Source organism: Elgaria multicarinata, chromosome 23 (assembly GCF_023053635.1).
Source record: "Elgaria multicarinata webbii isolate HBS135686 ecotype San Diego chromosome 23, rElgMul1.1.pri, whole genome shotgun sequence".
Lineage (NCBI taxonomy): Eukaryota > Metazoa > Chordata > Lepidosauria > Squamata > Anguidae > Elgaria > Elgaria multicarinata.
In genome coordinates this window covers 12,958,003-12,971,661 of record NC_086193.1, presented here as the reverse complement: position 1 = coordinate 12,971,661, position 13,659 = coordinate 12,958,003, and the positions used below count along the sequence as shown (strand labels likewise).

Here is a 13,659-nt window from a genome sequence, read left to right as displayed (position 1 = left end):
CCCCCATTTTTTAAATATACATACATGATTTTAAAAAAAATGCATACAGGCTATCTAGCAATTCTACATAGGCTTCAGCAAAGATGGACCAAACATCCAAATGTATCCGTTTGAAGATAGCATCTAAATGCCACCGGCTCAAATACTGAAAAGGTTGTAAAGTCCTCAATCCATTGCGTTACAGGAGGGGGGGGCATTTATCCTTCTAATGTCGTAGTATCAGTCTTTTAGCTGTCAAAAGGCCACAGAGAATTCATTTCTATAGCCCATTAGTTGACTTCCATGAAGCACGTCAACCATTTAAAAGAGCGTGTGCATCAGTGAATAATAAAGACTGTTCCAGTATAAAATTTATCTGTGTAATAACCTCCCCCCACCACACACAAACACAAAGCAACTACTGGGCATTGCCAAAGCTTATGTTTAAAAGAAGCGTTAGCTATACTGCACCACCAGCAATTAGCGAAATTAGCAATCCCTTATTAAAGAGATGCAGCAGTGTCCAATAGACATGAAACAAAAACGTTTTTGCTGAAGTTCCGTCGGTGCGACAGGTAGACGGCAAAGCGGCGATCCAACTGGTTTCCAGCAACGAGCTGGATTTTTTTAACCAGAGTTTAAAACGAATAAGGAAAGCTGTTAATAATCATGACAACACTCAGCTAGAGGAAACTGCAATACTCTTCTTCTTAGATACAAGCTAACGAAAGCGGAAGTATTTGTTTGAGATGAAGGAGGTTTTTCATATTGCACTCTGATTTGGATCTTGCACTAATGTCATCCTTGATATACTTTAGTCCAAATACTTGGCCATTGGTCTCCAAATGCGGCACCTTCTCTCTCCCCACTCATTTGCGTTCACTAGTGAAACCTCAATTTCTTCTTCAGCAGAAATGCATGGAGCTCAAGTCGATACAACCCAAATCAAGATGATACGTAAACAATATAATAATCTCCTTGAAGCAGATGGAGTTATCACATCATTATTTGCATCAGATTATAAAAGGAGGGGGATTGTTAGGGGGGGGGGGGGAAACGCTTATAAAAATAAATCAACAGAAAACTCGTCACAGTTAGGCTACAACCCTGTACCAGCTGAAGCATTTTCAGCTGAACATTATGTCTTAGCTTGTCATGTGAACCATCCCTAACCATAATGGCTACATAGAATGATGGAGTTGGAAGGGTCCACAAGTATCATCTAGTGCAACCCTCTGCCATCTGCAGGAAAACCAATTCAACCATCCATGAGAGGGGGCTGTCCAGCCTCTTCTTCAAAACCTCCAGAGATGGAGAACCCACAACCACTATAGGTAGCCTGCTCCGATGTTGTATAGATCTTCCGCTGCAAAAAGTTTAGCAGCCCAACCATGGCTCAGTGTGTTGTCTGAACAGGCCCGTTCAGTTCAGTAGGGCTGACTTTCCACTATGTGTGTATAGGATTGCGTTGTTAATCTATCAACTCAAGAAAAAATAGAAACCGTGTCTAGATTGGTGGGAGATTCAGGGCAAATAAAAGGAAGTACTTGTTCTCACAGCTTATAGTTAGTGATGGCCACCAATTTGGATGGCTTTCAAAGGGGGTTGGATGAATTCCTGGAGGAGAAGGCTATCCATGGCTACTAGCCCTGAAGGCTATGTGCTCCCTCCAGCAGTAGAGGCAGTAAGCCTGTGTGCCCCAGTTGCTGAGGACCATGGTTGGGAGGATGCTGTTGCACCGTGCCCTGCTTTGTTGGACTCTGGTTGACAGCTGGTTGGCCACTCTATGAACAGAGTGCTGGACTAGATGGATCTTCAGTCTGATCCATCATGGCACTTATGTTCTTAGATATAGCATAATCCCATCTAATAAACTAATCAGATATCCAGGAATTAAATTGCAATCAGAGCCTGATACTTTAGCAAAAAGTAAATTATGATTCTTTAGGAGCAGGTGACATAAAAGCTGCATTCAGAAGTCATAAGCCACAGCTATCATGAGGGGAGACATGATAGCAGTCTTCAAATACTTAATAGGTTGTCACAGAGAGGAGGGCCAGGATCTCTTCTCAATCCTCCCAGAGTGCAGGACACGGAATAACAGGCTCAAGTGACAGGAAGCCAGATTCCGGCTGGACATCAGGAAAAACTTCCTGACTGTTAGAGCAGTACAACAATGGAACCAGTGACCTACGGAGGTGGTGGGCCCTCCCACACTAGAGGCAGCTGGACAACCCTCTGTCGGGGATGCTTTAGGGTGGATTCCTGCACTGAGCAGGGGGTTGGACTCGATGGCCTTGTAGGCCCCTTCCAACTCTACTATTCTATGATTCTATTGGGATGGAAACAAGCCTAGTTAAGTTTCAGTCTCAGATGGCCCTCTACCCTGGTCTGGCACGGTCATGAGAAGTTCGGGAGCTTTCACTTCCATAACGCAGCTTGTCATTACATCGGAACCCAACAAACTGTAGTTAATCGTAAGTATGGTTTGTTGAAACAAGTCAAGGCTCGCCACAGCTCAGAGTTCAGAGCTCATCTTAAAACGGTAACCGTACTATTAATTAGAGCAACTTAACAGCCACAAGAGACGACACCCCCCTTCAAGTCGCTTTAAACAGCATCTCCCACTCCCCCGGGCGAGAAGATGGACTCCCCAAGCCACTTAAGAGCTGCGCACTACCGAACCAAATCCCTCCTCCGCCCCGGCATCCTCGCTGCCGCATGGTCCCCGTCACCAGCCGCCCGCCTCCCACACACACTAATACAGCAGAATGTCAGAATACTCCCTTTCTCCCCGCTAGCGGTTAGACACCTCCCCTCCGCCCCCTCGTTTGAAGGCTGATCCGCTCTTCGCACCGAAATTGTTTCCAGGGAAGGAGGGCTTGTAACAAGGCTCTGCATTTCCAGTAAGAAAGCAAGAAAGCAAGAAGACTGATGAAGAAGGGATCACAGACCACCAATACAAGACTACACCGAATTGGGGTGGGGAGGCATGCGTGGAAAAACAAAACAAGCATTCAGCATCAAAGCAGGGAGGCGGTGTGTGAGTGCCAGCAAAGCTGCAGCGCAGTTTACAGCCTCTGCTGTAACCAATGATGAATGCGAGAGCGAGCTAGCAGGATGGTCAATACTGCTGAATGGGGGAGAGAAAATGCACACACAGGGACAATTGGTAATAATGCAAATGATTGGGAGGGGGGGGGGAGAACAGTTTGCCTCCACGGAAGGGATAGTCAGGCATCTGGTTGCCAAGCAAAGAGGGAACGGAGAGAGAGAGAGGGAGGGAGACAGCGGGGTGGAAGAGAAACGCAACGGCACTGAGCAAAATGAAAGCCGGGTCCTTCTAATTTCATACACAATCGAATCGGGGTGTGTGTGTGTTGTGTTTGGGAGATGTGGTAGCCAAATGACTCATGGTGCAGGTGTAAAGACAACGTCCCTTGGAAAGTCAAGCGCCTTCCGCTAATCGCAGTTCCTATCTGGAAGACAGCGAGCGCATCGGTTCTCACGTACGGCCTCCCGACTAGACCCGCTCAGAAGACTTGTCCAACTAACCCAGTGTGGTCTACTCTTGAGTAGCAGCGACTCCCCAGGGTCTCAGCAGCGGGAGAGAGGTTTCACCCATCACCCGTGACCCGAGGTCCTTTTTAACAGAAAGTCCACGGAACCTGCGGCTTTCTGAATGCCCAAAGTGCACTCTGTCGCTGCAGACGCTTCTACTGACTTACAGCCTTATATACATTTGTATATCATTACAAATATTATTGTATGGAATAATGCAAAACTGTGGCCTTGAAGCTCTTTGAATGGATGCTGAGCTGAAAGCAGGTGCTTTTGTGTGCGTGATGTTTCGGGAACATTTTTCGGCCCTCGCGGAATATGCCTTCCCTCTTCAGCTGATTTTTTATTTATCTTTTGCACTCTCTTTGTGGAAGGGAGCACCCACAAGACAGCAGATTTCAGAGAGATAAAGCACCCCCACTTTCAGGATAACCACAACAACAATTCCTCTTTCAATCCAGGCTCACAGAATCAATTAGGAAGGCCCAGCATGGATGGGGGATGCAGGTTCAACTTCTGCTCAAACTAGACAGACACTGACCAGGTTCGAATCACACAATACAGCTCACCGTGGGTGATTTAACTCATGGCAAGTTGTGATGCCCATGGAGACCAGACAACATATGTGATCCCTACACTCAGGGCTTCCCGTGTCATGCAAACCCAGAGAGCATGGGTTAAACAAGGGTTGAAGAACCTTCACATAACCCTAAATCAGGCCATGGGTTATGCAAAGGTTATTTAACCCTCGTATAACCCATGACTGCCTGGTTCACAAGATACAACAACCCATGAGCGGGGACTGCATTCTCAAAATGGCAGCTGCACACGCCGCAGCCTGACTGTGGGTTAAATAACCCATGGTGGGCTGTTGTGTCGTGCGAACAGCCCCATTCCCTCTTTTTACTCCCCTTTCAGAGTGAAGGGGCTTTCTTTGCCACCAGTGGCACCAACATGACTGGTTACATGGAACTGAGACACCATCAGGTTCACAGAGTGTTCACTGATTGTCCGGGATCAAACAGGGAAGAAGAAATGGGCCCCAAAATGGCACCTAAATAGAGGCACGGACACTATATTAAAACAAGGCCACTAACCCTTTTGCAGCAAATGGTTAGTGAGCATGTTTAAACTGTGGTTAGGTAGCCACCATGGTTAGGAATGGTTCACATGACATACTAAGCCATCATGTTTAGCTCAAAATGCTTAACCACCGTAGCTTAGCATATCACCTGAACAGGGTCTCCCTCTCAGCCTAACTTACCTCACTGAGTAGGGGTGAAGATAAAATAAAGGGAAGAAACTAGGTGACGTCATTCCAAGCTCCCTGAGAATATTTATTTATTTATTACATTTTTATACCGCCCAATAGCCGAAGCTCTCATGCAATAAAATAAATCGTTCCCTACATTTGTTGTTTCACAATTGCTATCTAATCGGGGGGGGGGAGGTATAATTAGTATCAAACCCCTTGATGATTATCTACTTGGTTCTCACGTCAATGCTTTAAAAACACTTTGCCGTTATTTGACAAGAGTTGGCCAACATTTGATCAAACGACCAACCCTACTGCAGATGTAGGATTAGAGCAGAAACCGTAACGTGTGGAGTCATAACACGCATAGTACTTTTAGTGTCTGTCTTGTCTTCGGCGTGCCTTTGAAAGGACATCTCTATGGTTTGTTTTTAAAACATGATCTGCCCCAAAGGCTTCAGGTGAAGGAGGTGGAAAGTAAATATCCAGATGGGTTGATCCTTTGTCCTGAGCTGGTCATTGGTGGCATACCGACAGCCTAAATCAACCAGGGGGAGGGGGGGCACTAGGTTGGAGAACCCTAAATGAAAAAGGGGGCTGGGGAAAGAAGCACCAAGTCTCTTTCTGTTTATAAAACCTTCTTTACCTGGGTGCCCGGAGGAGAGCAACTCTTGCATTGACTAGCGAAGCCGCGTAACAAAGCAAAGCATCTTGCAGGCATCGTGCATCATGTTTTCGTACGGATCAAGGAATTGGCCACCCATTAAAGTTTGTGTCTCGATTTTTAACGTTTTAATCTTTTGTAAACCGCCCAGAGCACTTTAACTATGGGGTGGTGTAGAAATAATAATAATAATAACAACAACAGGAAATTTCAAAGAGCATGCAAAAATCTCTAATCGAGGAATCAGTGATGGGCAGTTTCTGATCCAAAGGGGTCCCATATCACAGCGTCCAGAATGGCAACAAACCCAAAGTTAGCAGAAGGATTAGGAAGCTACAGAAAGGTCCCTCCAACACCATGTCAGCAAACAGCCGGGGCCAGCTGGGTCTGTCCACAACTTTAGCAAGGATCCAACCGGGGAACAACAATAATAAAATGCAATCTTTGTTCCTTATCTGGCTTATCTCAGGCTTACCTCTAAAAAGCAAATATTGATGCTATCCTGACATCAAGGAACTCAAAAGAGGAAACTTTAATTCAACTGTACACTCGTTGGTTCCTGGCTGGCCTCCCACAATTTCATTTTGTACAACACACACACACACACACACACACACACACACACACACACACAGAGAGAGAGAGAGAGAGAGAGAGAGAGAAACGCAAAGGCAAGAACACACAGGCAGTTAAAAACCAAGGAGCAGTTAAATGGCAGTTAAACGGGAGTTAAAAATCAACTCTATAAAATCCAAAGGAGGAACTCCATTTTTTAAAAAAAAAACTTGTGTGACAGTGCCCGGTTAAGGACCCAGCCAAAGGTGCAGCTTCAATAATCACACTCTAATTTGAAGTTACGTGTTTTTGCAAAAGCCGCAAGAGACTCCGAGTTGCTGGGGGAAGGTGCACTTCCAAGCCCTGGGTGCCAATTAAAGTGTTAGAGGGAGAATATTATCTGTGTTGCATTTTGTCATGGACACTGCAATTCCAGGCCTGATCCAATGTACAGGAGCAACCACCAAGGTTCAACCAGACCAGTTCCGCAAATGCAAAAGAATTTCACCCGGCCTTTTTGACAGTGTGTCGTCAATGCAACAGAGAAGACTTAACGATCTCACAGGTGCAAAGAGTAGCTTCCAATGTATTTGCACAGGCCTTTTGAACCACAAGGCATATGGCACCAGAGAATTACTCTTTGGTCATCCTTCTGTGATGGTGAAGGCCTGACCCCAGAGCTTCTCCTGTTTAGTCTTCCGTACCTATCACATCTGTTCTTCCACAACGGTCAGCCCCAGCGTGAAGGCAACAACGCCGAAAAGGAAGGTCTGAATAACCCCCCTCTATGCTTAGCCAGCTATTAACACATCTGCTGTCAGGTGCCACAGGGGATAACTGGAATCCCCTACCACGACCCTGGGCCCTACGCAGGGAATGCCTCTCTAATCCACATCGTCTGAGATGACATGACATTTCCCCAACAACAGTGCAAGGTGCCGTCCGTAGCAAGAGCAGCAACGCAGCACATGGCTGGACTGCAGAACTTGCCCAGTGCATGGAGGGGAAATGTGATTAAATGGATATTAGGCCGCACCAGGTGACTAATATAATCCCAAAGTCAGTCCCTCCTTATATACAAGCGATAGGGAAGATTAAGTGTCACTGCTATATCAACCCCTCCTCCTCCTGCCCCAAACGTAGGAAAAGAATTTATCTACTAAACCCACTCAACCCATTCTTGGTGTCTTAATCTGAATTGCCCCTGGTAAAAAGGAATGGCTTTATCAGCACCCCAAGAGTGAAAGCCTAGTGGTTCACTTGGCCAATGTAGACGTTGACTATCCCTTGCTTAATGTTGGGGGAGATCTCAATAGCTCCATTTTCTACCCTGAAGTCAAATGATCCTGAATTAGCCTCTACTACAATCCTTGTTTCTGGGAAGAACTCGCATTAGTGACTCCTTTGAATGGATGGAGAGAGGCGAGGCTCACCTGCCATTGAGTAACTACAACTGATCCCTCTACGCAGACCAGGGGGATCAGTGACCCTTTTGCGAGGCTCGTTCAGAAGGAGACAATGCCCCTTTTATTGTTAAGAGAGAGACGGTTATATGCTAATTGTAAAGGGCCCCAGTTGTGCATGCATTATCATTTATTTGTTCGTAGCAGCCCATACCACAAACCGACCCAAAAACCGTCGCCAAAGGAAGCATCAATTGAAACAGCTCCTTCTCCAACAATCTGATGCACCACAAAGTAACCGACACCCAACCATCTTTAAAATCACTGAACGGGTGCTCTTTGACACCCACAAAAATGCACATCTCACGGGAAGAGGCAGTAAACAATGTTCCTTAAAGTATTAACTGGACTCCACCACCACTGAAGATGGGAGGTGCTCCTTGGCCCCTCAAAGATGGGCAACAGCTTCATGTCAATCCATGCTCCCACATGTGCACAAGGATAACTGACCATAGCAACACCGACGCCAGAGAAGGCAGACGACCCCAAAAGGCTCCCATCACAGCCCCGCACACGAACTGTACCGTCAGCCCTATATACAGATGTAAATAGGAACCCAACACACACTCCTCGCTCCAGCTAAGGATTTTTTAATTTTGATATTGGTTTGGTTGGAGAATTGTAGGGTTTGCAATGCGTAAACAATGTTTTCTGATGAACAGCCCCATTCCAAACGCACACAAATAATGGGCTCTGGGGTCGATCCTTGCCTTTCCCTTACCCCCGCCGTGCATTCATGAGTAGAAGTCATTGATTACTGTTTACATTTGAACAAATTGGAAGGGGGCATTAAGTCCCCTTCCAATCCCCCCCCCAAACATGCAACGGGGTTTATCACCCACCCACCTGATGCCTAGATAAAAGGGGAAGGGCTCACTATCCTCACCCCCTTTCCAAATTTCCATATAAGATAAGAAGGATCATTAAACACACACACCCTTTCACAACTTCCTCCTAAACTCACACATACACTGGGATAACTTATTCACCCATACATAAATTAAGGGGTCATTAACTCCCCACCACAGTTCTCCTAAAGGCACATAGAAATGAGGGGTTCATTCCTGCTCCTCTACCCACAGGTAAGGGGGGTGTCATTAACCCCCTCACTCCTTATGAATCTCTCCTCCTTATACACATAACGAGAGGGGAACCGTCCGCTCACATATAATAGAGGAGTTTCATGAGTTCCTCTCCTTATATGCATAAAGACCATTGATTTCTATTCCCCATCCATAAATTGGTGAAAGGGTTAATGCCTCCCTCCTACACTCAATGGGAAGGGGGGTCTACTTTACAACTTCCTAGACTTGCTCGTTTACTCCCTTCCCTATAAACTGAGGAGGGCTTACTGGTATTTACCTCCCACCCATACAGGCATCACTAACCGCCACCCACCCCACCCCGTTCCCAGCTTTCCCCTGCCCAATATATTAATTCTTTCAACCTCGGGCAAAGGCTAAATGAGCTGTGCTCCCTTCCTTCAGAGGACACCCACTCTTTCAACTTTGTTTCTCTCCCCCAATTTAATAATGCCGATACATTGGAGATGTGGGCGGTCATCAATTCCTCCTTCATTTTCCGGGAGGGGTGGGGAGCCAATTTCCTCCCTCCTTTCTTCCCCCTCCCCCAATTTCCCCTCCTATGTATCGATCCTCCTCCTCTCGCCCAGGTGTAGAAAAAGAAGAAACCACCCCAACACCAGAGGGTGGGGGGACCATTCCCCAGAACTGACGGGGTGGTTTTCAAGCCCCTTCCCTCAGCCAAAAACGGAGTTAGAAGCGGTCTTTTATTCTCTACTCCCTTTCAAAGGAGAAAGAAAATGTATTTATTTATTTATTACCATTACTTATAGCCCACTTTTCTGGACGCAAAACCTTCCAAGGCCTTTTACAAGTAACATAAAACCGCATTAATAATCCCGTTCATTCGGTTTGTGAAGATGTTTTGAAAAACGCTTCCATCACCCATCATTTTAGGAGGGGGTGATTCTCAACCGCCCCCCCTCCATTTCAGAGGAAAGTGAGGGACAAGGGGTTACTCCATCACCACCACGGCCTCTCTAAATTTATCAAATGTCCCTTCCCTTGCCCAAAGGATTGAGGGGGTAGTATTTAATTGCCTCATCTCAATCCCCCCCCTCAATCCCCTGAGTTTATCAACACCCTTCCCTCACTCAAAACTCAAGGGGTGACCCTTAATTCCCCTTTGCTTCCTGAGAGGAATAGGAAGAGAGAGGGTGTCACTCCATCACCGTTGATTAACCCCCTTCCCTCACTCAAAGCCGACTGATGGGGTGGTCCCGAACTCCCCCTCACTTTCTGAGGGAAAGAGAAAGAGAGGGAGGATAACATTTCATCTCAAAACATTCCCACTTCCAAAACTGAAGGGGGTGGTCCTTATCCCCCCCCCATCTTTTCTGAAGGGTATAGAAAGGCAGGGAGAAGAGAAAAACAGAGGAAAGAAGAAAAGGGTGTCACTCCCTCCTGAATCTCTCTCCTCTCCCTTCCCTCACCCAGTACTGTGTGGGGTGGTCCCAAACACCCCCTCACTTTCTGAGGGAAACAGAAAGAGAGGAAGGGTAACATTTCACCTCAAAACATCCCCACTTCCAAAACTGAAGGGGGTGGTCCTGATGCCCCTCCCCCATCCTTTCTGAAGGGAATAGAAAGGTGGGAAGAAGAGAAAAACAGAGGGGAGAAACAAAGGGTGTCACTCCCTCCTCTCCCTTCCCTCACCCAATACTGCGTGGGGTGGCCCTTAACTCCTCCCCCTTTCTGATGTCATTCCATCCTCCCTTGCTCCTCCCTCAATTTATTATCTAAAAAACAAAACAAAACATTCCGTCTGCGAAAACTGCGGGGGTGGTCCTTGATCCCCATCACCTGCCCTTTCTGAAGGGGGGGGGGTGATGAAAGAGAAAGAAGAGGGGAGGTCATTCCCTCCTTCCCCCGATTTGAGAAACCTCCCCTTCCCTCAACCATACATTTAGGAGGGGGCGATTCCCGATAATCCACATGTCTCCTACTGAGGAAAACACTACCCCGCCCTTCTGAGGAAATATATTATCCCCACCGTCCCCTTTCTGAGGAAAAATATTATCCTCCCCTCCCCTTGTGAGGAAAAATATTATCCCCACCGTCTCCTTTCTGAGGAAAAATATTATCCTTCCCCTCCCCTTGTGAGGAAAAATATTATCTCCCCCCCTCCCCTTCTGAGGTAAAACATTACTCCCACCTCCCTTTCGGGGGGAAATATTATCGCTCCTGTCTCCTCCTGAGGTAAAATATTACCCCCACCTCTCTTTTTGAGGAAAAATGTTACCCCCTCCCCTTCTGAGGTAACGTATTATTCCTATGTCTCTTTCTGAGGAAAAATATTGTCCTCCCCGCCCCCAGTCACTTCTGAGGGAAAATTGGGGTGTCAGTCGGTCCGTCCATCCATCCCCCTCCCTCTGTCCTTCCTCCACCTCCTCACCCGGTGGGCGCGCGTCAGGCTGAGGTCTTTCATGACCTCCTCGAAGGCCGCCGTCTCCTCGGCCTGCTTCTGGTTGTGCAGTGCGATCTTCTCGCTGAATTTCCGCGGGTTGTTCGACGAGGCCGCCATCTTCCCCCGTCCGCATCCCTCCTCCTCACCCCCGACTCTCCCTCCCTCCCCCCTCCCACCGGGCTCCAGACACCACCACCAAACAACCAGGCGGCGCTAACTGCGCACGCGCGAGCCAGCAGCAAGCGGGGGAAGGTGGGAGGAAGAAAATGAGATGGGGCAGGCGCGAGGAACGCACTCGCAGGGAAAAAAAGGGGCCGCGCCACTGCGCATGCTCCGGCAAAGCGGAGGCGGAGAAAAAACACCACTGCGCAAGCGTGAGAAGGGGCAGAGTATAGTGGAAGCTAGGAGGGGACGCATGCGCAGCCTCTCCTCTCAAGATTTTCCTTCCCTATCTCTATGGCTGAGTAGAACATATGGCGCATGCGCAGTGGCTACCCCTCAGGCTCGTCACGCTCGGGAGGGGACCGAGAAGGCTGGCCGCGCCGCGCATGCGCACAGCTTCTCCGCTGGGGAAGCACGCAGGCGGGCTGTGCGCATGCGCGAATCTTTCTGCTCAAATTATTGCCTCCCTTTTTGAGACAACGCATTTAATTTTTAATTATCTTTTTTTAATATCCTGCTCCTGTTCCTCCACATCTTCAAGTCCCCACTTAGCCATGAGATTTATTGGGTGGACTTTGAGCCAGTCAGTCAGTCTGACCATCAACCTAGCCTACCTCGCAGGGTTGTTGTGAGGACGAAATGGAGAAGACGGGCGAAGGGTCTCCTTGGAGGGGGGGAAGGCAGGATTTTAATGCAATAAATAATAACAACTTTATTTTATTTTATTATCTTTGCAAGCTGCCTTAGGAGGCTTTTTAGCTAAAGGCGGGATTTTTAAAAAAACTTCTATACTAAAATTATTATTATTATTATTATTATTATTATTATTATTATTATTAACATAATAAGCTTTCTGGGGGGTTTACAAAAAATGATAGGTGAATGATGGAGTTTCTATGGACAAGAGCAGTCTATCTGACTACCAGGGTGAAGAGAAGATTGAGGGGAGACATGATAGCAGTCTTCAAGGACTTGAAAGGTTGTCACCCAGAGGAGGGCCAGGATCAATTCTCGATCCTCCCAGAGCGCAGGATACGGAATAACGGGCTCAAGTTAAAGGAAGCCGGATTCCGGCTGGACATCAGGAAAAACTTCCTGACTGTTAGAGCAGTACGACCATGGAACTGGTGACCTAGGGAGGTTGTGGGCTCTCCCACACTAGAGGCCTTCAAGAGGCAGCTGGGCAGCCATCTGTCAGGGATGCTTTAGGGTGGATTCCTGCATTGAGCGGGGGGTTGGACTGGATGGCCTTGTAGGCCCCTTCCAACTCTACTACTCTATGGTTCTACATACATCATTAAAAGTTCTGGCCCAAAGCCATGGCGTATAAACAAAATGGTCCCATGCAAACGTGTCCGTTATCGATACAGCTTCACCCGCGTATAAACAGATCCTAGCATTTGCCATGACTTTCCCCGGGAAGACCGGTCCACAGCTTGTGCAGGAAGGGCCTTGAGAGAAATCCAGACCGTCGGCCCCCTCCGAAACGTGCTTGGGACCACCTGTTTGGATTACACATCTGGAAAAGTGCTCCCCGGGCCGTGCTTCTGTGAGATGGAAACAAACCGGAACGGCAAGTCAGGAACCCCGCTGAGCACGCATTTTAGCCTGCTCCAGAAGGTCACAATTCACCAGCTGTTTAGGTTGAGCGTCTCATTCCCTGTTTTCAGAGGGCAAATCAGGCCTACATGGCCGGTTAAATCCACCCATTGAAACTTTCTGAGTTTCAGTCACTAGCCAGTAGCCCCAAACGTAATCAACCCTACCAGCAGCCTGTTCACTGAAGTCATGCTCCCAGTGGTTCCACATAGACCTGTTGTCCAATTGGAGACCACTCGAGGAAGAGCCTGCGTTGTGTGTTGGCCCCGCTCCTATGGAACTCCCTGCCTCTGGAGGCCAGGCAGGCACCAACTTTGCGTTCCTTCTGGCGCCTCCTGAAAACGTCGTCGTTCCAGGGGGCCTGCCCTCCCTTTATTTGCACGTTTGTTCCTTTTAAAAACATACTTTTAACGTGGTTTTATTCTGGTTTTAGTCTATTTGTCCACCGCTCTGGAATTCTTGAATGGGGAGCGGTATGTAAATATTGTAAATAAAATAAATAAAATAATGCCAGCCCTGCCTGTCGTAACCTCCCTCTGCCCTGCCTGTAACCCCGTTATGTTGGAAAAGAAAACTCTTCAGGATACCACGTGCCTCTTCTTCTCCCGTCTCTGTTCTTAGCCATCCTTGCTGGTACCAGAAACTGTTCGGGGTCAGAGAACTGGGAAGGAGGCGGTGGAAAGAGAAGACTGATGCAACCTGAACAGACGGTCTGTGAGCCAAAATGTCAAGAGAGCTTCGGCTGTGGGGTGGTATATAAATGTAATTAAATAAATAAATAATAAGAGCGACAGCGGACTGTGATCTGGGCAAAGTGTGAGAGCTTTTGGCATGAGAGGGCGTTTACTAAAGATGGGGCGACCACTGAGCCCACGGCAAATTTGTGGCGTCTGACCACAGGGGCTTTTAATTCGCCTTCAAATGCTTGGCCA

The 13,659-nt window shown here is 47.6% G+C and overlaps 1 protein-coding gene across 3 annotated transcripts in view; it reads right to left on the bottom strand.

The window, feature by feature from the left end:
* The window catches only part of CRTC1 (CREB regulated transcription coactivator 1), a 54,160-nt gene extending 42,899 nt beyond the window's left edge, over nucleotides 1–11,261 (bottom strand). For all 3 annotated transcript variants that reach the window (XM_063147243.1, XM_063147245.1, XM_063147244.1), the window contains exon 1: nucleotides 10,955–11,261. In XM_063147243.1, the coding sequence (XP_063003313.1) occupies nucleotides 10,955–11,083 (129 nt within the window). In that variant the 5' untranslated portion in view covers nucleotides 11,084–11,261. The remainder of the gene's footprint in view (nucleotides 1–10,954) is intronic.
* Nucleotides 11,262–13,659: the final 2,398 nt, after the last annotated feature.